Source organism: Hibiscus syriacus, unplaced genomic scaffold (genome assembly GCF_006381635.1).
Source record: "Hibiscus syriacus cultivar Baekdansim isolate YM2019G1 unplaced genomic scaffold, ASM638163v2 tig00002841_pilon, whole genome shotgun sequence".
Classification (NCBI taxonomy): Eukaryota; Viridiplantae; Streptophyta; class Magnoliopsida; order Malvales; family Malvaceae; genus Hibiscus; species Hibiscus syriacus.
The window spans coordinates 945,576-969,211 of record NW_024061948.1 but is presented as its reverse complement, the minus strand read 5'-3'; the positions used below and the strand labels follow the sequence as shown (position 1 = coordinate 969,211).

The window sequence follows — 23,636 nt, the reverse complement described above, 5'->3', positions numbered from 1 at the left end:
ACTCAATTTTTAGATGACGAATGAGAAACTCATTATAAACTAAGTTTATAATTACGAGATCAAACCCTATCAAATCAAATCAAAACCTAAAATAACGACGTTTAAAATTATCTAACCAAAATCAGATATAATTACCCCTTTAATAATTAAGTGTGAAAAAGTACTACCAATACAAGTTACATACCAATAAAAAAATAAAAAAAAATTGACATAACAAAATATTGAAATAACACACCGAGTAATAAATTAGATTAATTTAACAGATAAAACTGAAAGCCTTTTGGTGTTCAATTTCTTTTATAGTTTCTTGGCGTCTTCGAGTCATCATCCAGTGGCCAACCACATGAGAAGCGAGTGGGAGCAGGAGATTCAAGATTCCATATCTAAAATTTCGATTCTGATCTGAATCGAAGCTGGCAGATCCTTGAAACCCCCCTATTCCTTGCGATCCATTTAATTAAGATCTCAACAAGTCTGTTCCTTAATTTGTCGCTTTTGGAATTGGATGGCCTCCTGTGGGAATCCCAATCCGCAACCACAAAGCGGCGGAGGTGAAAGTGGCAGCGGTGGGTTCGATTTGAACAAGCTGTTCAAACCCAGTTCCAGCCCTATGCTGCAGCATCTTCAAAACACGAACGTAGTAGCAACTCCTCCAAGTCCAAGTACTAACACTACCAACCTTACTACATCCCCTTCTTTTCCGGCCCAATCCTCCACGCCGCCTCCACCGCCTTACTTGACGCCGTCCTCCTCTTACCCTCCTCCTACTGGGCCCTACCCTTTCCACCACCACTACCTCCCCTACCCTCCTCCTCCTCCTCAGCACCAACATCCCTTGCATCATAATCCGAATCCGCAACTGCTTAATACCAATAGACCCATTCCTTTTCAACCCCAACCCTCAGCACCCACCACTCCTACTTCAGGAAACGACATTTTAATGGCCTTTTTCGGCACTCAATCTCAGTTACAAGCTCCTGCGCCTCCCCCATCTGCTCCGCCTCTTAGTATGAATGTCAACCCATCTTCCCCTTCGTCTCCTTCACCTGCCCGACTGTTGAGTAGCAAACTCCCCAAGGGCAGGCATCTCCATGGAACCAATCTTCTTTATGATATTAATGCCAGGCTGCCCAGTGAAGTACAGCCCCAACTTGAGGTCACACCCATTACCAAGTATGCTTCTGATCCTGGCCTTGTTCTCGGTCGTCAGATTGCTGTCAATAGGAATTACATTTGTTACGGTCTCAAGCTTGGGAATATCCGTATCCTCAACATCAACACAGCCCTCAGATCCTTGCTTCGTGGGCACACTCAGGTATATCTATTTAATAAATACCTAGTTTTAATCAAGTTTTTATTTCAACCATCTTATTATCGGCTTAACTTTGTCATTTAATTTGTGTCTTCAAATGTAGAGAGTAACTGACATGGCTTTTTTTGACGAGGATGTCCACCTTTTGGCCAGGTACTCTTTTTTTTCCCTAGAATAGATTGACTTCATCTGTGTCATAAAAATGGGCATCTTTCATCTTCTGCAGTGCAAGTCTTGATGGCCGGATTTTTATATGGAAGATCAATGAAGGCCCTGATGTTGAAGATAAGCCGCAGATTTTTGGTAAAGTTGTTATTGCCATTCAGATTGTGGGGCAAGAAGAATCAAAGCATCCTCGAGTTTGTTGGCATCCTCACAAACAAGTAATGAAAATGGGTTTTTAATTTGTGTTATCAAATGGAGTAGTAACTGTTATGCCAAGTCTCTGTATTTCTTCTATAGGCTTGCTTTTCTGTCCATATTTTTTATTCCTTGTTGTAAATATTCAACAAATATTATCAAGCAGGAGATCTTGATGGTTGCTATTGGAAATCGTATTCTGAAAATTGATACAATGAAAGTTGGGAAGCTTGAAGGGTTTTCAGCAGAGGAACCTCTTAAGTGCTCTGTTGATAAGCTTATCGATGGAGTTCAGTTTGTTGGTAAACATGATGGTGAGATTACAGAGTTGTCAATGTGCCAATGGTTGACTACCCGTCTAGCTTCAGCTTCTGTAGATGGCACGGTTTGTATCAAATCTCTCTCATTTCCTGCTTTTGTGGTCTCTATTTTAGTTCTTAATAAAGTTGCTTCTGAAGGGGGAGAATCTGGAAATGAAAATTGAATAATGCAAATCAAGTACCTGATTGCCATATCTTGAACGCAGAAACCCTCTTTGAAGTGTAAACCTGATATGTTTTATTTCCATATAACATGATGGTTGTAACGATGCATTTTGAGCCATTTTAATGCATGTAAAAGATTTTTGTTTGTCAAAAGTGATTTTCTTATTATAACTATTCACTATTATTGATGTGGGAATATTGCGAATCAAGTACTTGACAGCTGTTGACCTTTTAATGCCCTTAAAACTAAAGATTTTGGTTTGACTTGGGTCAGTTCCATTAGGCTTGTATGCTTAGACTCAGTGTTCCGTTTGTATTCATTCTTCAATTAGGTACTGATATTTGTGGAAACTGTAAATTTCTGTGACAGGTGAAAATTTGGGATGACCGTAAGCCCTTACCACTTGTAGTGTTGAGACCACATGATGGACATCCTGTTAGCTCAGCAACATTCTTGACTGCTCCACATCGGCCCGATCATATTGTTCTTATCACAGGAGTAAGCTTCTTGTTTCTTTTCCTTTTTATAGAATGTTTCTATGGCCTTGTTAGGCTTATGAGATTTGATAGAAAATCACTTCTGCTTTTGTGCTAGTAATGTGGCATCAATTCTCTTTTCATTATGCTAAATCTCTGATTTGCTATAGGGCCCACTAAACCGTGAAGTGAAGATGTGGGCCTCTTCAAGTGAAGAAGGCTGGTTGTTGCCGAGTGATGGTGAATCATGGAAGTGTACCCAGACACTGGAATTGAGGTGTTCTGCTGAGTCTGAGGTTGACAATGCATTCTTTAATCAAGTTGTGGCGCTGCCCCATGCAGGCCTGTTTCTGCTTGCGAATGCGAAGAAGAATGCCATATATGCTGTACACATAGACTATGGGCCTTATCCCGCTGCTACTTGCATGAATTACATAGCCGAATTCACTGTCACAATGCCTATATTGAGTCTCACTGTAACAAGTGATAATTTGCCGGGTGGAGAATCTGTCCAAGTTTACTGTGTTCAAACACAGGCTATTCAGCAATATGCTTTGGAATTGTCTCAGTGCTTGCCACCACCCCTTGAAAAGACAGACTTGGATAAAACGGATTCCAATGCTACTCGTGTTTTTGATGCCATGAACTCTGATGGTTCTGCTTCTCTGGAATTGTCTCAGGGATATAAACCAACCGAAATGACTCAAAATTCCTCAGTTCCTTTGTCATCTATAAACTTAAGTAGCCCTGAAAACATGTCCAGCGGTCCACAAAAATCAGCTTCTTCAGAGGTGACATCCATGTCTGAGAGTGCTTTGTTTGGTATGGAAAATAAGACAAATGCTGAAAATATGCACACTGCATCACCTCCACTTCCATTAACTCCAAGGTTATCACGAAAGTCTTCTGGTTTCAGAAGTCCATCAAGTGCTGATCATGTTAACCACTCTGCACTTGATCATTCTGTTGACCATAAGGTGGACACGCTCAAAGAGAATAAGGTTGAAATGCCCTACATAGGTGATAACATGCAAAAAGGTGAAGATATTGTCCAAAATCACATTTCAAATGTTCCTGATCCTCATACAGTGTTCAAACACCCAACCCATCTAGTAACACCATCTGAGATATTGTCTAATGTATCTTCATCGACAGAGAATGCTCAGGTTAGTCAGGTTATTAATGAGGGGGAGGCAACAGTTGAAGATGTGGTCAAGAATGATGCTGAAAGAATAGAGGTAGATGACGAAGTTATTGGTGAGACAAGATTTTCTGAAACTAATGAAACCGAATGTCCACAAGGCTCCCATACTTCTGTTGCAGATAACAAAGAAAAGGCCTTCTACTCTCAGGCATCGGATCTTGGCATTCAGATGGCCAGAGATATTTGTGCAGAAAGTTATGATGTTGAGGGAGCTCAACAAGCTAATCACATGGGTGTTTCAGTTCAAGCTGATAGACTTACGAATTCTGGTGATGGGGGTGACCATAATGTAAATAAAGATTCCCCTCCAAAGGTTGGTGAAACAGACACTGCTGTCGCTGTTTCCCCATCTCCTGCTTCTGCTAAAGGGAAAAAGCAGAAAAAGAAAACTTCTCAAGTATCTATCCTTTCTTCCCCTTCAGCGAGCCCATATAATTCCACAGATTCATCTAATGAACCAGGGTGCAATTCCAGGGCTCTGTCAGCTGATGTTATTTTCCCTCAATTGTTGGCCATGCAGGATATGCTTGAGCAGGTATATTTTTTTCCCTAAAAAATACTACAAACAGCATTTTAAAGAAAGTATCATCTCTTTTAGAAAAAAAATTATTAAAGAATCTCCTCTCTATACACTCATGTTTGATTGTGTCTGATAACTTTTGTGATGTAATCTTCTTAATATAATGATTTTGTTGCACCAAGCAGCTTTTTGAAGAAAGTATAATTTCTTTTAGAAAAATATATTAAATTCTCCTCTCTATACACCTGTGTTTGATTGTGTCTGCTTACATTTGTGATATAATCTTCTTGATGTAATGATTTTGTTGCACCAAGCAGTCCCTTAGTGTGCAGAAGGAAATGCAGAAGCAGATGAACGCAATTGTCTCTGCTCCGGTTAACAAAGAAGGGAAAAGACTGGAAACATCCTTGGGCAGGAGCATTGAGAAAGTTGTAAAGGCAAATACAGATGCTTTGTGGGCTCGTCTCCAAGATCAAAATGCAAGACAAGAGAAGTTAGAAAGAGACCGCATGCAGCAGATAACAAATTTGGTCACCAACTGTATTAATAAGGACTTGCCAGCCATGTTTGAGAAATCCTTAAAGAAGGAGATAGCTGCAGTTGGCCCTGTGGTGGTTCGGGCTATTAGTCCCACTCTGGAGAAAAGTATATCTTCTGCCATTACAGAGTCATTCCAGGTAAATAAAGAAAGGTCAAATTGTGGTGACATATCAGATTGTTTGGTATCATATATGAGTGGAGTGTTCATTTATTTGGATTGATGCACCAGAATAATGTTAACAGTTGCCTCTTGGCACTGGTCAATGTGGTATTCATAGGAAAATTTTTGCTTTCAGTGTATTGTTTTCTCTTGAATTTGATGAAACTGGTGAACTGAAAAAAGCCTAAACACTAGATAGTTCTTTTTGGACTCGCAAATGCTGCATAGTAATTTAACTAGTCTTAGATATAGCTGATCTTATTATTGAAAATATGTTGTTAAGATTCCTTCTCTCTTGTCTTGTATTTACTTTGTTTCTGGGTAACAATTGGTGATGCCCAAATGTTTCTACACTATTTGTTGCTGTGGTAGCTTTCTTTCATCAAGCGGGTTCATTTTATGCTGGTGAATTTTCTCCTCTAACTGTAGTAAAATATGGTATAGAATTCCCTTATGTCACTAAAACTGTTGTAGTTATATTATGGGGGTTTTACTTGGGTAATTTACAGAAAGGAGTTGTAGAGAAGGCAGTGAACCATTTGGAGAAGTCAGTCAGTTCAAAACTTGAAGTGACATTGGCCAGGCAAATCCAAGCACAATTTCAAACTTCTGGAAAGCAAGCACTTCAGGTAATTTCTTGTTCATGCATCCCCTTTTTGTACTTATGTCGGTTGTTTTTTTCTACTTACATCGTTTTTATTTTCCTGTGTTCATTTGAACCTTCCCATGCATTTTCTCTTGCCCTCTTTGGCGCTTGAGAAGGAAAGATAAGTATTTATAGATGATTAAGGTTCATTTATATGAATTCAGGTCAGTTAGATTGGTGAATGTATTATTCTTTTGACAGATAAGCATTCAAATGTTTCAGTTGCATTTCTAAATGAAATTCACAACCTTTCACATGGCCTTTTACCTTTATTGTAAAATGCAATTACTTGTATTGTACAGTACCACCAAATTCAATCGATGAGCTGTACCCTACTTTTTTTTTTTTGATAGGAATAGGAAGCCTCGTTAAAAACCTCCCTCATAGTTGACCCTTTCCTAACAGAAAGGATCAAGTAGTGGAGGGAGGAAAAGAGTGCCTCATTTTATTACCAAACCGGAATTACATAAGACTTAACAATACAGCAGATGATTTTACATTAGACTTAACAACTTCAGCTACTTCAAAAACCTACAGCCATAGAAAAATAAACTATAACTAAAACATACAATCAACCAATCCCCTGCTTTGCTAAATGGATAAGCTTCCTTAATGGATTGGTAGAAGCACTTCACATGAAAATTTTTACTCCTATTTACCCTCTACTTTATGTTGACACAGGTGATTGAACTTACACTGCTCTTTATCTTTAGAACCCCTCAGATGAATGTCCAAAAACTATGCCGAGTTCTCTGGTTATTTCTTCTGGTTCTTTTATGTCTCTAAATTTCAATCTTTTTTGGATATCCCCCTCTATTAGTCATCCTCCCTGTCGACATTTTGCTGATCTTTTACTTTTTGGTTGGAATGTATGTCATATATCTTCCATTTGAACTCAAAAAATGTTCTGCTGATTAGAGAAATGCTGGATTTGTCTGCAGGATGCACTGAGGTCTAGCTTGGAAACTTATGTTGTTCCAGCATTCGAGATGTCATGCAAATCCATGTTTGAGCAAATTGATGTCACATTTCGAAAAGGGCTAAGAGAACACACAGCTACTGCTCAGCAGCAAGTTGAAAAATCACATTCTTCTGTTGTCGCTGCTCTACAGGTATGGTAGATTAGTGACTGTTCGGTGGTTTCTTGGATCATGACTTAATTCCCACTTTAATGTGTTAAAAATGTCAAAGGTGAGCTTTCTTGGTAGCGTAACCATCAATAAAATTTTTGAGAAAAAAATATCAACAAAATTAATTGAATATTCTTCTCATCTTTTATGGCCTTTACCAGTCTTCGTAAATGTTGTTGACTTGATTTCTTTTCTAGGATAAGTTGCAGGACAGGATTATTACCATTTGTTGATAGCTGTAGATTGACTGATGTTGCATAAATGAGTTTTATACATTGATTGAAATGGCATTAACTGAACATTTTTTCTGCAAAAAATCTGGTTGCCTGGTTAACCTTGTAAACTACCAAGTTAAGTTCTGAAGGTAGATTGACTGATGTTGCAGAAATGAGTTTTATACGTTGATTGAAGTGGCATTAACTGAACATTTTTTCTGCAAAATTCTGATTGCCTGGTTAACCTTGTAAACTACCAAGATAAGTTCTGAAGGTAGATTGACTGATGTTGCATAAATGAGTTTTATACGTTGATTGAAGTGGCATTAACTGAACATTTTTTCTGCAAAAATCTGGTTGCCTGGTTAACCTTGTAAACTACCAAGATAAGTTCTGAAGGTAGATTGACTGATGTTGCATAAATGAGTTTTATACGTTGATTGAAGTGGCATTAAGTGAACATTTTTTCTGCAAAAATCTGGTTGCCTGGTTAATCTTGTAAACTACCAAGATAAATTCTGAAGGTAGATATTTATGCCCAATATTAGGATTTGTTCTTGAACGGGAAATTTCTTAGAATATAGTATCATAGCCCGGTGCTTTTACACTGACATGCACAAAATTGAACCATAGAAAGATGGCCTTTAATTTTGGGTGAAGTATTGGCATTTTAGGGTACTAGACTTGTTTGGTCCCAAGAACTTCAGTAATGGATTGATTATACTGTTGTCGGCAGCCAAGTTAAATGATGTCTAATATGATGAAAATTACTAAGGCTGCTTTTTTACATCCATGTATTTAGACTTGGCTGGTACAACCAAGTCTTTTAGGATGACCTGCTTTCTGTTCGCAGGAAGCTATTAATTCTGCAGCTTCAATCACACAAACTTTAAGTGGAGAATTGGCAATTGGGCAACGAAAACTTCTAGCTATGGCAGCTGCAGGTGCCAACTCTAATGCAGGAAATCCCCTGGTGACACAATCAAGTAATGGACCATTGGCTCATCTGCACGAGATGGTATGTTTGCTTGCTCGCTCTGTTTCTCTCTCCAGAACTCTCAGTAAATAGAAAGGAAGAAGAAAATATCTGATGCGAGGACTAATGTATTATTTTATATATATTAGTCGCTATTCATGTTTATCTGCCTCACACCGACTGATATATGTTCTTTTTGTAGCAGCCGGAGGCACATATGGATCCAATGAAAGAGTTGGGAAGAATGATAGCTGAGAAGAAATATGATGAAGCATTCGCAGCAGCCCTGCACAGAAGTGATGTCTCCATAGTTTCCTGGTTGTGTTCTCAGGTAAGTTAACAACGGATGAATAAACGTACTCACTCTTATTCGTGATGACAATATTTTCCAGCAACCCTTGGTTGTACACAAGAAGAAAGCTGTTGTTTGAGACCTGGTCTGACAGTTGTTACTGTGAATTGAATTCACTAGGTCGATCTGCAAGGGATATTGTCTATGAAGCCATGCCCGCTTAGCCAAGGAGTATTGCTAGCTCTTTTCCAGCAACTGGCTTGTGATATCAATAAGGAAACAAGTAGAAAGCTGGCATGGATGACTGATGTAGCCGTGGCTATAGTCCCCTCAGATCCAACAATTTCCATGCATGTCGTACCAATCTTCGGACAGGTCTCTCAGATTATCGATCATCTACAATCCGTGTCGTCTGCATCCGCATCCGAATCCACCAGCATCCGCGTTCTTAAGTTTGTCATAAACAGTGTGTTGAGCTGTAAATGATTTTGTGCAAAACTTTGCAAGAATATCATACCTTGTCCTTTTTTCCCCATATATTTTCTCAAATAGAAATCTAGTTACAATGCAATGGGATGTGAGGATTATTAATGAATTCAGTTGGGTGTTTCAATTTGTGTGGAATAGCTGAGTTTATTTATTTTTATATCAATTTTTGGGTTTTTAATTTTTTTCGAGTTATATTTATTGAGTTTGAGGATTTTTTTAGTTTAGGCCCTTTTTTATTCTGGTTTCTGGGTTTCTATTTTGTTAAGGTTTGAGTTTTAGTTCAGGTTTGGATTTATTTAACATTACATGTAAATAGGTTTACATAGTTTAAATGTTTCTTTCAATAAAAATTGTCCTTTTTTAATTGTGTTTAGTAGTTTGAGTGATTACAAGATAGTATTTATTCAGAATCGCTTTTAATAATTGACATCGCATATATATCCTGCAGATGTAATTATTTGAACTCAAAACCTTTAGAAACAACGTCACTCCCATAAATAAATACTATTGTACTATGATATTTTTTTTTTATTAAAACCAATGTCATTGTTAGCATTAAAAAATGTAGAATTAATCTGTTATATCTAGTAAGTTAATTAGTTGCATTGAAAAGGATGTTATTCTCTATTTGAGATGGTTGTAAGAGACGGACAAATGATTTTATGTTAGGGGCGAATATATAAAATTTTAGAAGGATACAAACTTATAAAATTTTAAGAGATAAAAACATATTATAAATAAAAAATGCACAAAAAAATCAAACACATCCCCTCAGTCCATCCTTAGTCGTTGTGGCTCTTTCGATAGCATAATCTCCTTATTCTTATTTTGGATCCCTCAATTACTTATGCTTATGCGTAGAAACAAAGCACATGCTATATAATGAAACAAATACTAATAGCGATATGAATGCATTACATGGTTCTCCTCCATTACATCATAGTATTGTAAATCCTTCACATATCATGTGAGTTCATGCATCATTCCTTAAATCATGATATATCATGCTAGATTATGAGATTAAAATGATATTTTATATAAAGTTTAAGGGTCGAATTGATATTATATCTAAGTTTTAGGAATTAAATTAGTATTTTATTTAAAATTCAGATATCAGATTAAAAATTGACCCATTTTTATTAATGTTACGTCGTCAAACTAATAATATTACCGCTCTACTGATCAAAATATTATAAATTAATAACGTAAATGACTTTTTAAATTTGATTACCAAAACTGAACACTCATGAAACGAAAATGACGATAACCAAATATCTATTTGCCATCACTACTATTCGCCCACGATATCTATTTATTTGAATTTTAGGCTGACAAACAATCCACTAATGCAATAGTGTATTGAACTTGCTGTGCTGCTGTCTTCTCATTTGGCTTATATTCTGTTAATCATAATGTGAAACTTTAATGTTCATTTTCTCCTCCTTTTGATTTCCTTGCATCATATCAGACACCAGAAAACCTCTTTTTTGACCTAAGAAGACATAATCTTCTTCATTTTTCCTTTGAATAATATGGGGTGATAGTATATACTCATAACTTTCTTAACCTATTGACAATGCACACACGCCATGCAAGTACAACTATTCAAACCCAATAACACATAATCTTCATTTGTAAACTAAGGGGAAGAATTTTGATCTTTGATACAACTTATTCTAAACTTACTAATACAAAGTTCATTTCTACATGTCTTTGGAGAGAGAGGTAATGAAAATAAATTACACAGTATTAACAGCACTATAAACAATACTCCATATTTTAAAGTACCTACTATTGGTACCTACATACAATTATTATTATTTGGTTCCATTCTCTTGAAAGTAAAAAAAATGATAGAAAACAAAGATAGTAGTCAGCTTTGGTAGCGGCAGCTAATCATGGACGTTATCTATTGCCATGTCATGGGGCGGCAATCCCCTTCTTCACCAGCATATCGTAAACTCTGTCGATCTTGCTTGGTTCAATCTTGAATAAGCGATGAGCATCTGCTTTCTTACTGATGTTGCCATTGAAGATCTCTTCTGAAATGATCTGCAGCATCCTCAGATAAAGTGGCGGAGGCAACCGGATCTCACTGCACAGCCGCTTCTCCTGTCAACAATCCAACACAACCATCAATGGTTACGATTCGGTTAATAGCTCCAACCAAAATACAGTGAGGAGCACTCGCAGATTGCAAGCAAACTCCCACCTCAAGGCTAGACCCGTCAATGGGGGGGGGGGAGGGGGTCTGGTTGACTTTGGAATCAGTTCAATTCGGGTTTTAATTTTTTTTGGATAGTTTTGGGTTCGGGTTGCTTCAAGTTCCGGCCATATTAGGTTCATAAAATTTTAGGTAGGTCCGGTTCATTTGGGTTTTGCTAGTCAGGTTTTCTGAGACAGGTCATTTGGATTTTGTCAATCGAGTTTGATACTGGAGTTCGAGTCATTGTCAAATTACAACCATTTCGTGATCGGATTATTTATGGGTTCGGGTTCATGTAATTGACTTTAATGGTCAAGTCAAGTTGGTTGGGCTTGGATTTAGGTTAATATGGCCGGACTTTTGAGTTCAGATCAAAATTGACAAGTTTACTCGAGGCTTAGGGCTATACGGTTCGTTTGAAACACAGCATCAGATCAGATGAGAATATAGAGATTAGGGATATAACATACAGTTTCAGACAGTAACTGGGTTTCGGCAAATCCCATTATGTCCAAATCTTTAGCATAACTCGAAGAAGCCTGTGCTGTTGGCCTTGAATTTGAGTCCTTGCCAACCGACTCAGAAGCCATGAATGAGTTTGGGGCTGTCTGGCCACCTGGACCACCCTGGCTTCCATCTTTTGCTCGGTGAGAACTCTCTTCAGCTTCCCTTTTCCTCTTTTGTTCAAGATATCGGTCTGCCTCAGCTGATGTTCGACAACCAGCTGCTCGGGCTTCCTGCATATAGTTTTTTCAACCAGCAACAATAAGTGACCATATTATGAAGATTAGATATGTAAACAACGTAGAAGGTAGAAAATGTGGCCATGCAGCAATTCCAGGCATGAACAATACCTTGAGTTCTTCAATCCTTTTTAAAGTCCGGTGCTCAGCGATAACTGTCTGAAGCAATTCGTCATGTTCTTCCTTCGAATGAAAGCGCATGAACACGTCATAACGTCGGCAAAGTGCCCTCTCCTCGAGAGATAAGTCCTTCTCAAAAGGATTAGAATATAACAAATTTCTTTCTAGTATGAAATCCTTTCTGCGCTTCCTCTCATCCAGCCTGACAGTAGGTTCATTTCAAGCATGAGGCAGAGAAAAGTAGTGCACGTATCTTCCTATTAACTATAAGAAACGTTTTGTTTTTTTCCTGGATGAGAATTATACTGGGAAATCAATTCCAAATCCAAAAAGTATAGTCATAAGTCCTTCCTTAACCCTGAAACCTTTTCTATTCTATGCCATATTATTCTGATATGCTAATATGGGCTTTACTTCTTAACATCTTACAAGTTTACGCGTGGAATCAATTACCATTCCAGCATGAATCAGATTACCAGTTGCCTACCTCTTCGAATAGATACGCAACACTCGCAGCTTAAGCTCGCGCTCCTCCTCAGTATCAGTGTCTTTAAATTCCATCTCAGCTAGTAACTGCTCCGCATCATTGTCATACTCTGGATCGAACTCCTGCCTTTTGGCGTTATAACCACTCAACTCAACTAAAGATGGACCATCATTACCCGACGAATTTGGCTTCTTTCCCCCAAAATTTCTGTCAACTTGATGATCTAAAAGGCAATAATAACAATGAGCTATACTGGAATAATGGCTCATTATGTACATGTACAAAAACTACAAACAGCTCAGTGTCATATGGGCTATATATTTACCAGAATAATGAGAATTAAAGGGAACAGAGAGAAAGTAAAAGATATCAGACCTTCCATTTTAACATTGCCATCTTTAACCTGGGACATGTTTGATACCTTCATAACACCTCCCAATGGTGTACTGTTACTGTTAGAACGCACCCCGGACTCTACATCTGAAGTTTGTAGAAGAAAGGAAGCATGAGGATCACAGTGATCAGATTATTTGTGTACATACTAAAATAAAATAAAAATCTTCCGGACGGGAAAGAAAATGATATATAATCTCACCTGCATTTAATGCAGACAGTAATCGGCCACAACTACCACCTTCAACTCTGGGTAAATCAATAAAATTCACATAAGAAATAGCATAGATGCAAAGATGATACAAACAGAGAGGAGAATGATATTCATACTTGACTCTTGAAGGTGAAAAAAGAGATTCTTCTTTCACTGAAAGCTCCCCAAGCATGGGTCCTGAGATGCTCACAAAAAATTAGTGACAAGCATTTGCATTAACAGAAGGCAACAAATTATAATTAAGGAAACCAGCCTGCCTCAGACCATGTTCACTCTTTTTATCTTCTCTAGAGAGAATTTCCGGCCACATAAATGAAAGAAAGTTTCGAGCAAAAGGGAAAAGAAAATGAATCCAAGGCTTACTCCAAGTGGTCTAATCACCACTTTTAGGAGGTGTGTTCCCGCAAGGCTAGGTTCAGACTTCAGTCCCTAGCTCTTGCAAATTTCCCTTGGTTTCCAATATGCCTTGGAATTCCACAAAATAAAAAGGAAAGGGGGGGGAAGAATATAGAAAGGAGAATAACTAAAAAAATTTACCAACCTTTCTTGTCCTCAGTATGCCCTTTAGCCATTGCAAGAAGCTCTTTTCTATTTTTACCAACAACATGAGACATATCCTTTGAAGAAATAAAGTTGTCAAATCTTAACAATATTCATGAAAAGGCACAATTAATAAGGGATTTGATAGTTTTAAACTCTCATACCGGAAGAGGGAAGAACGGGGACTTCATATAAACATTAGTATAATGGTCAATGCACTTTTCTTTGCTCTTTGTGCCAACATGCTCAGCAACTTCTGTCCAGTTTCCAAGGCCATACATTTCAATTCCCTATAATTAGAAAAGACGACAGAAACAAGAGTGTTTCCTTGATCATTACACATATAAAATGCTGTAAAGAACAAATCAAGGAGGACCAAACATAAAATCTCTTCACTGCTTTAACAATGAGGACGAACATAGAAATACCTCTAGAAGCAAAATTTCATCGTCTGCATTCCAGTCAGGACAGATAAGGGGAAAAGATAAGTTGTCCTGTTTATCAAAACTGAGCTGTCAGCACTGAATCATAACATAACCAAAGGTACAGCAACAAATACATGATACAGAATAAATAAGCAATAAAAATTAATGTCACGATATAGGAATCACTTCAATACTGCTAAATGGACGTAAAAGACTTGGATAACAGTTTTCCCGGCACAGGGAAAAAAATCATCAAAAACTATTCATTAACAGAAAACAAAAAAGGAAAATTGACAATTCCATGCGTTATCAGGACAGGAGAAACTGTTTCCAGAAGACTTTTACTAACCATGACCCTGTAAGGATGGCAACTTTTATGGGGTGTAACCTCGGCTCCAACAGAAAAGCACTCTATACATAGGTCGAAATCAGGACAATTAGCACATTTGATACGGATTTTTCCTGTGATGTCTTTGTTGCAATAATTGCAGTGGTATAAGGCCCTTTTCCCTTCACTTGTTCCTTGACCTATCTCCAAAAAGGATATAAGATGGGGGGAAATGGAAAGGGTCAAAAAAAGCTCATGAATGAACAATAAATTGTATATAGAGGGTTAACTGTTAAGAGTGAAATGGTATTCTAATGAACAAAAAACAATTTAGCATTCTAGGAGGACCACTAATTTTAAAATAACCACAAAATCAACAGCACCATACCATGCCGTTTATAATCTTGATAGCAACTGATCATAATAATATATATCTAACCATTTATTAGAACTTGTACAAATGCAAGATATGCATAGCCAATCTGCTTTAGATAGATTTATGAGTCAACTTTTAGAAACCCTATCCAGGTCTATAGTAAAGACGGAATATAACAAAATAGAATACAAACTTTGTTAAGATTTGGCAGCAAACTCTCTACATTCAGAAGGTCTTTACCGGCTAGTTAGTAGAAGAGCTAATCTGGAAGATTCCAAATATTTAGCAATTCCTATTTCTCAAATAAATAAAATGGCCATTGTTATCTCTTAAAACACCCTTGACACACTCTCCATAACTGCCCTACAATTAAATTTCCATTACTGGATAAAAAACAAAGATGGTGGTCATCTCATTTTTGTCAAATAATTGCATTGTAAAAACAACTTTCTGCTGCAAAATTCACTCCGAGAGAGTTGCATTTGGAAACTGCATAAGGTAGAAAAGAACCTGAAGATGAAGAATCTAAATTTTCTCCAGCAGACGCATTCTTTTTTCTCCTTGATCTGCATAACAAGAAAAGAGGTATTTAAATGAAGCAACCCAAAACAGAGAACCACGAAAACCATAGTTAACTGATTATATCACAGTAAGAAATTTAAAGAAAAAATGATGTTAAGCAAACTAATAATTATTAATAACACAAACACATGGGAAAAATCTGCAAGTTATCACAAGGAAAGCAAGAAAACGATCATCCATCTTTTGTTATCATAAAACTCATTACAGCAAGAGATTTAGATTCTGAGTATATAAGATAAGAAAGAAACCTCATAGTTAAGGAGCTAACAATCCAGTGTAACTAAATAGCAGAGTAGATAATCAAATCCATTAAAACAAGTGGAGGAAAACAGAGAAAAGTTAATTTAAAACAGCAACTGAAATATCAAGTTGTAGTAAATAGATGATATCCCTGATCATAGCCTTGGTTTATGATATCACTTTGTGTTCTCAAAACTATTAGCAGTAGCGACATAGGTGAGTCGAGAAGCCAATTAACATCCATCGAGCAAACCTTTGGACAGCCCAAAAACTAAAGTACGAATCTCCTTATCTCTCTACACTTTCGACTCCTTTACGTGCTCAAGTTCTTGCTTCCCTCTCCATCCAACAACACTCTCTGCTCACTTAAGCAGAGGAGAGCATAAGCTTCAACACCCTCTAGCTCACATTCATCTTGCATCAACCCAAAGCTTACCTTCCTCAAAGAGTACGTCAACCCAGTCAATCACCAAAAGAGCATCAACGGTATTTGGGCACATCTGAACATTGGAACAGGTCCTTGTGTTCTTTTTACGACTCAAGAAATGAAGTAACCAAAAATGAAAAAGTTCAAACTTAAACCAACAGGTGTAATTTCTGAATAATCTTCGCCCTTCACCATGCAAGCTCAAATGCAGACAATATTATTTGAAAAAACATAATTTCACTCAATAATTCTTCAAAATAGGAAAAATTAAAGAAAGAAAGAAGGCCAACCTCTGAGTGGGATCCTCATCAGCAGAGTGAAAATTCCCGCGAGAACGACCCATTGAAATTTGAAGTACTGAACCCTAGTTTCTCAGGAAATTATGAAGCTTTGACAAAGGAAGAGCAGCTTACGAAAGATAAAAAGAAAAAGGGTTTTGAATTTGATGGGTTTAGCTGAATTTCATAAAATTCGTGCAAATTTTAAATCTTTATGAGGATTGGGAATTGGACGAATTCAGTTGTACGTTTATACTAAAAATCATGAACAAATTTCTTGCTCTATTTGCTGTTAAGTACTTTGTTTGTCAATTACAAACAGCCTTTGTTTTCGCTCTTAATTTGATGGTTAAACTACAACATTAGTCCCTAAACTTTAGTATCTGTATCATATTGATCACTAGCTCAATTTTATCACTAGTCTTTCAAATTTAACTTTTTTTATCACTAAATTGTTAAATCATTATCAATCAAATAATACGATATTTTTTTATATTGACGTGTGCTGACATAAAAGAAAAATATATATTTATTTTTACGTGGATATTTTTTTATTAATTTTGTCTCTCTCTTTTTTATTATCAAATTTAGGGGTTTGTTTTCTATTTCTAATCATTATAAAAAAATCTCTATTATTTATATTGTATGTAGTTATTTTAGTTGTTAGTGGTCATATCTCATTGTCTTATATCATTCTATCAATTTAAAATTTCTTAAAATATTTTTAAAATTCGTCAAAATAAACACACAAACATTATAATTTTAAAGAGTTTAAAGATTTGTTGAATTTGAGGGATTTGATTGTAACACCTCAAACTCAATCCAAAATTTATGACAGATAACGAGTCTTTAAATCGATTAACGAGAAATTATTGATTAAGTTGTTTTTTTTAAATCCATATTGAATTTTTTAGATGCTCATTATCTATCAAATATTCAATCAAACAATATAAATGCATTAAAAACACCATCAATACTTGTATTTCAACTAATGACCAAATTATAATTAACAAATTAAATGATTTTAATTTAAACATTAATTAAAAGTAATGATTATAGAAATTTGAAATATTAATTAAATATTTTTAAATTGAATGAAGTTTGTTAGAATTAAAATTTTAAAAGATAATTTAAAAATTTGTTTTTGATCAAGGGAAAGGAGACTATTTTATAAAAAGATCAATAACTCTAATATTCCAAATATATACCTTAATTTTTTAAAAGTTGATTGTATCAGTCATTTTCCTTTTAATTTTCTTCACATTTTCTACACTTTTTTATACATTAATTTATATAAATTATAATTCATTTTTATAACTAATGAACATCCTCTATATTTCAAAAACTCTCAAACACTTTTATTCTCTTAAAAAACTATTAAAATTTCTCTCAATTTCTCTATTTTTCATAATTTCTCTCAAACACTATTGTTTAGTAAATTTTCAGAAAAAAATATAATTTCTAATTTTTTAGCTAATATAGAGGGGGTTTTTTCAACAGTTTATACTTAGAAGAAGGACAAGGAGAATTTTAAACTCACAACGTATGAAAGATAAAAGTGTCAATTGATAGTTTTTCACAAGCTCCGCACACGTTTATTTGTTTAGACAAAATTCATATATTTTTAATATTTTTTATTATTATTTCATTTTAGCTTAACCTTTAAAATTCTAACCGACTTCTTTCATATAAGTAGAAAGAGTTTCCCACAAAAATTGATTTCTAAAATATATATTTCATTTAAAGCGTCTTTATTTTATGTGACAAAAAAAAGTCAATTCGATAAATAATTTGAAACAAATATTATTTTCGATAATAATTTCTTTTATGACATTTAGGTTAAAAACCCGATTTTGCCATCACTTCCCACTAATTAGAAAAGGGTCCTCTTCTCTTTCAATACTTCAATTTCTTTATAATCTCCTAAATAAATATCAATTCTTTAATTTGGACCTTTATTTTTTTTAATATTAATTTGGACCTTTACTTACTTCAAATTATGTTTAGAGAGGGATTGTCTCCGGAAAGACGGACTAATATACAGTTAATATACGGCGTTACCGGATACATTAAAAGATATTTGATAAATTCGGTTTAGCGCTACCGAAAATATCGATTAATAATAATGTAATAGGTGGAAATCATGAAGAAATATTAAAAATTTTGGCAACCGGCAAACTTAGCTTGTCGGTTTGTGTCGATACTTTATAAAAATATATTGATCTATAACAATATAATAAGTAAAAAAATGACAAAACCGGTCTATAAATGACAAAATAAGTAAAGCGCTACCGGATATATTGAAAGTGTCGATACTTTATAAAAATGTATCTATGCATAACAATATAACAGGTAAAAAATGACAAAACCGGTCTATAAATGACAAAACAGGTAAAACGCTACCGGATATATTGAAAGTATCGATACTTTATAAAAATGTATTAATCCATAACAATATAACAGGTAAAAAAAATGACAGAATCGGTCTATAAATGACAAAACAGGTAAAGCGCTACCAGATATATTGAAAGTGTCGATACTTTATAAAATATATCGATCCATAACAATATAACAGGTAAAAAAATGAAAAAACCGGTCTATAAATGACAAAACAAGTAAAGCGCTACCGGATATATTGATAGTGTCGATACTTTATAAAAATATATCGATCCATAACAATAAAACATGTAAAAAAATGACAAAACAGGTCTATAAATGACAAAACAGGTAAAACGCCACTTAATATGTTGATAGTGTCGATACTTTATTATAAGTATCGACGCTAAGTATCGACGCTTTTAGAATTTAAAAGAGAAGAAGTTATAGCGTTAATAAAGTGTCGATACTTTATAAAAATGTATCGATACTTTATAAAAATGTATCGATCCATAACAATGTAACAGGTAAAAATATGACAAAACGGTCTCGAAATGACAAAACCGGTAAAGAGCTACCGGATATGTTGATAGTGTCGATACTTTATTATAAGTATGGACACTTTTGGAATTTAAAAGAAAAGAAGTTATAGCGTCAATAAAGTGTCGATATTTTATAAAAATGTATCGATCCATAATAATATAATAGGTAAAAATATGACAAAATCGATCTCGAAATGATAAAACCGGTAGTGAAAAAGTGTGCTTGTGTGATCATTTTTATTTCAGAATTTTCATTTTTTAATACAAAAAGTTGAATATTTTAAGCAAAACCCAGTAAGAAAATAACAAAAACTTTATAATAATAAAAGAATAACATTGGGAAACACACCATGTTATCAGTTTCTTAAAGAACAAAAACCCAGAAACAAACATCTCTCAACGCAAACTTATGATATACTCTTATTATCTCCATAGAATAAAGTTAAGCCAGTTTTAGTTTCTTAAAGAATACACTTATGATTGAAGAACTTAAACTAGTGCACACATAAGTGTCGATGTATTTATGAAAAGTATCGATTCAAAAAACATCGAAATCGATAATTATTATGTAACATGTAAATTTACAATGTAATCGATAAAAATATACTGGTTAATTAGTAAATATGTTTACATTATGTATCGACACTCTTTAAATATATGTCGATACTTTTTTCCCAAAATAAAAGCACAACGAGATACACGCATAAAGTGTCGATACGTTTAAAATTGTATAAATTCAAAAAACATCAAAACAATAATTATAATGTAATACGTAAATTTACAATGTTACCAGTTTAAATATATATGTTTAGTTAGAAAATAGGTCAATATAAGCGCTACCTATTACATTATATAAACGCTATCTAATATATTATTGTACTTGATAATATTTTCGATTAAATGATATAACATAATCGATCTAAATTTTAATCGATCACTTATTTAACAGATCACATCATTTTTTAACCTTTTTTTTTTTTTTTTAGACGCCGCAAAGCATAATCACCCGTTAAGAGATGATAATCAAGCAACTAGGCTACAAACTTGCAAACAAATTACCAAGTTCATGAAAGTATTACTTACAAACAGATTTGCTTCTCGCAAACTGTATCAGCAATGGAGAATAAACAAAGGATATGATGTTTGTAGAGGTATTTGAAAGTTTATCATCAAATTATTGAGAGTATCCAAAAGTAATGTTGAAATCTCGCGCGCTTTTTTTCAGAAAAACCAACCAATCAAGTATCCTTTTCGGTTTATCAATCTACCTTCCCTTTTCTTCCTCATTTGTTGAAAGATTCTCGCAATATTTGACTACGATTTCTAGCAATGCAAACTCAAGCTACCCCAATTGTAAATTTTTATTCTTCCATCACCTAAACAACCAACGATTGGATGAAGCTCGTGAGGTGTTAAACAAAATCCCATTCCCTGGGGTGCATTTATACACCATGATGATTGATGGGTATGCTCAAAATAATCGACTTGATGAAGCAATCCAACTGTTCGAGAAAATGCCGGTGAGAGATACCGTTTCTTGGAATTCAATGATTAAAGGGTGTTTGAATTGTGGGGATTTAATCACGGCCAGGAAGCTTTTCGATGAAATGCCTGGACGGAATGTTGTTTCTTGGACGACAATTGTAAACGGATACTTGCAGTTTGAGGAAATCGAGGTGGCTGAAAGGTTGTTTTTTGAGATGCCGGTGAAGGATGTCGCAGCTTGGAATTCAATGATTTATGGATATTTGAAGTTCGGGAGAGTTGATGATGCGGTTAATTTGTTCGGGAAGATGCCATCTAGGAATGTGATTTCATGGACTTCAATGATTGATGGGTTGGATTATAATGGGAGAACTGATGAAGCTTTAATCTTTTATAAAAAGATGGCTGCTTCTGGTGTTCAACAGAGTTCAAACACGCTTTCTTGCGTGTTGAAAGCTTGTGCAAATGTAATGGCTTTGCATTTGGGTGTTCAGAGCCATGGTCAAATTGTTAAGTTTGGATTCTGTTTTGATGAATTTGTATGCACTTCGCTTTTAACTTTTTATGCTAAGTGCAAGCAAATGGAAAATGCTTCCAAGGTTTTCAATGAGAAACTGCATGACAACGTGGTAATATGGACAGCTCTCGTAACTGGTTATGGCTTGAACCATAAGCATCGATCCGCATTGATGGTTTTTAGAGACATGATACAAATGGCTGTCCTACCGAATCAATCATCTTTCACTAGTGCCTTGAATTCATGCAGTGGATTAGAGGCTCTGGACAAGGGTAAAGCGATCCATGCTGTGGCCGTCAAGCTAGGTCTGAACTCTGATATATTTGTTGGTAATTCTCTGGTTGTATTGTATACTGTGTGTGGGAATATTAATGATGCTGTAGCTGCATTCAATAATATTGGTGTGAAAAATGATGTCTCGTGGAACTCCATTATTGTTGGATCTGCACAGCATGGTCAAGGTATGTTGGCTCTCACACTCTTTACTCAAATGATACGCCATGAAGTTGATCCAGACGAGATTACATTCACGGGGTTGCTCTCTGCTTGCAGCCATTCTGGAATGTTGCAAAAGGCCAGATGCTTTTTCGAGTATATTAGTCGATATAAATCCACTGTGATAAAACTTCCGCACTATGTTTGTATGGTTGATGTCCTGGGTAGATGTGGGAAATTGGAAGAAGCGGAGGAGCTAATTTATAATATGCAGGTAAAGCCTAATTCTATAGTTTGGCTAGCTTTGCTTAGTGCTTGTAGGATGCATTCTAACTTAGGAGTGGCTGAAAGAGCTGCGAGATCTATTCTTGATCTTGAACCGAATTGCAGTGCTGCTTATGTTTTGTTGTCGAATATATATGCTTCTGCTGGTAAATGGAGTGATGTCTCGAGAATGAGAGTACGGATGAAACAAAGAGGGGTCGTGAAACAACCGGGTTGCAGTTGGGTTACTTTGAGGGGAATCCGACACGAGTTTGTTTGTGCAGATAGGTCTCACCCTCTTACTGAGAAAATATATGAAAAGCTGGATTGGTTGGGAGGAAAGTTGAAGGAGGTTGGCCATGTTCCGGATGAGAGGTTTGCACTTCATGATGTGGAGGAGGAGCAAAAGCAAGAGATGTTGTCATATCACAGCGAGAGGCTTGCCATTGCATTTGGATTGGTGGCTACTGCGGAGGGTGGAGCAATAACGGTGATGAAGAATCTTCGTGTATGTGGCGATTGTCACGGTGCCATTAAGCTCATTGCAAAGATTGTTGGTCGGGAGATCATAGTAAGAGATTCTACACGGTTTCATCACTTTAGAAATGGGATGTGCTCTTGTGGGGACTATTGGTAGCAAATTACAAAGGTTTTTCATATTCAAAAACATCTTGATCTTTCGAAACAACCTTGTAATTAGCTGATTCAGATGGTGATGTTGAGATCTTTTGATGGTCTAGTTGCGGCCAGTGGCGGATGCAAGTGATGGTCTAGATCTGCCATTGATTGCGACAATGCTAAAGTTGCAACAATATATTTATAGACATCATATATATATATATATATATATATTAATTTTATAAAATAATATGGGTACATCTATCATTAAAAGTAAATTTCATTTCTCAGCACTGAAATTTCAAAAATATTGAATGAGTTATTAATATTATTGTTGTGTAAATAATCAGTCACTTGATCGTTAACGATCGTTACCACAATCACAGAAGAGTGATATGATACGTTTATGCGGTTGAATTGAGACTCTTTGATCAACCACTTTAATTTGCGCCAACAAACCCTCTTTCTTGTGCAGAACTCTGTTGATCCCATTCCCTGGTCTTGCTTACAATCTTCTTTTTCATTTTCTATCTCAATCACATAATATGAAATAGCTTGCTTTTTCCCTCTCAAACTGAACTTCCAATTCTTTCTTCCTTTTTTTTTTTTTTTGCCATTCAGGGGTTCCAGCTTATGCTACAAATTGTTTAGGATAAACTGCATGTTTAGTATATAAACTTTGTTTTTTCTTAAATCATGTCTAATATTTAGTTTAGGTTTATTTTGATATCAAGCCAATAAATTTTAATGATGGCATTTTATATGGGTAAATTACATCATTTATCAAATTATCTTCTCACTCCTATTTTGATTATTAAAGCTTACTTTTTTTGTTAAATTAATCACTACCTTTAAAATTACTCATATTTTAATCACTCTAACTTATTTTATTAATATTCTCGTGACATGGAAATTTTTAATTATTATTTTGTTAATATTTGATTAAATAAAAAAGAAAGAGAAAATCGCCTCAGTGACCAAAAATGTCTTATAATATACGATTTTAACCAACTTTTTTTGGATTTGCCAAAATGACCAACAAAATCGCAACGCGAAATAAAAATCGCAACGCGATCCCTAGAATCGCAAATCAGTTTCCAAAATCGCAACGCGATTCTTGAAAATCGCAATGCGATAGTACAAATTCGCATTGCGATTTTCAAGAATCGCAACGCGAATATGAAAATCGCAACGCGAACACATAAATCGCAACGCGTATCCGTAAACCGCAACG

At 35.4% G+C, this 23,636-nt stretch overlaps 3 protein-coding genes across 4 annotated transcripts; 2 read left to right on the top strand and 1 right to left on the bottom strand.

The window, feature by feature from the left end:
• Positions 1–301: 301 nt before the first annotated feature.
• LOC120158988 (enhancer of mRNA-decapping protein 4-like) lies at positions 302–8,930 on the top strand. Of its 2 annotated transcripts, none has more exons than XM_039169699.1 (12): positions 302–1,315; positions 1,416–1,465; positions 1,539–1,695; positions 1,839–2,057; positions 2,528–2,656; positions 2,805–4,373; positions 4,676–5,035; positions 5,568–5,687; positions 6,646–6,816; positions 7,903–8,067; positions 8,231–8,356; positions 8,498–8,930. In XM_039169699.1, exons 1-12 carry the CDS (start codon positions 506–508, stop codon positions 8,801–8,803), a joined length of 4,182 nt encoding a protein of 1,393 aa, XP_039025630.1. In that variant the 5' UTR covers positions 302–505; the 3' UTR covers positions 8,804–8,930. The 2 variants fall into 2 exon arrangements, with proteins under 2 accessions (XP_039025630.1, XP_039025626.1); XM_039169695.1 differs by having other exon boundaries at positions 8,228–8,356.
• Positions 8,931–10,446: 1,516 nt separating this feature from the next.
• LOC120159003 (transcriptional adapter ADA2b-like) lies at positions 10,447–16,431 on the bottom strand. The gene is made up of 13 exons (XM_039169701.1): positions 16,178–16,431; positions 15,149–15,204; positions 14,284–14,462; positions 13,938–14,003; positions 13,674–13,799; positions 13,511–13,586; positions 13,086–13,146; positions 12,958–13,004; positions 12,738–12,842; positions 12,363–12,585; positions 11,867–12,077; positions 11,483–11,749; positions 10,447–10,918 (listed from the first exon to the last, which is right to left on the bottom strand). Exons 1-13 carry the CDS (start codon positions 16,228–16,230, stop codon positions 10,727–10,729), a joined length of 1,662 nt encoding a protein of 553 aa, XP_039025632.1. The 5' UTR covers positions 16,231–16,431; the 3' UTR covers positions 10,447–10,726.
• A 3,848-nt stretch (positions 16,432–20,279) lies between these two features.
• On the top strand, positions 20,280–22,525 carry LOC120159538 (pentatricopeptide repeat-containing protein At5g46460, mitochondrial). The gene has a single exon (XM_039170116.1). The coding sequence runs from the start codon at positions 20,280–20,282 to the stop codon at positions 22,419–22,421; it is 2,142 nt and encodes a 713-aa protein (XP_039026047.1). The 3' UTR covers positions 22,422–22,525.
• The last annotated feature ends 1,111 nt before the right edge of the window (positions 22,526–23,636 follow it).

Bases quoted from the DNA above. Each gene is read 5' to 3' on its own strand.
- LOC120158988 (XM_039169695.1), top strand. From the start codon at position 506: ATGGCCTCCTGTGGGAATCCCAATCCGCAACCACAAAGCGGCGGAGGT. The intron at 5,688-6,645 runs GTAATTTCTTGT...ATTTGTCTGCAG, and splicing joins CTGGAAAGCAAGCACTTCAG to GATGCACTGAGGTCTAGCTT. The intron at 6,817-7,902 runs GTATGGTAGATT...TTCTGTTCGCAG, and splicing joins CTGTTGTCGCTGCTCTACAG to GAAGCTATTAATTCTGCAGC.
- LOC120159003 (XM_039169701.1), bottom strand. From the start codon at position 16,230: ATGGGTCGTTCTCGCGGGAATTTTCACTCTGCTGATGAGGATCCCACT. The intron at 14,004-14,283 runs GTTAGTAAAAGT...TTTGATAAACAG, and splicing joins GCCATCCTTACAGGGTCATG to GACAACTTATCTTTTCCCCT. The intron at 13,800-13,937 runs GTATTTCTATGT...TTCTAATTATAG, and splicing joins ATGAAATTTTGCTTCTAGAG to GGAATTGAAATGTATGGCCT.
- LOC120159538 (XM_039170116.1), top strand. From the start codon at position 20,280: ATGTTGAAATCTCGCGCGCTTTTTTTCAGAAAAACCAACCAATCAAGT.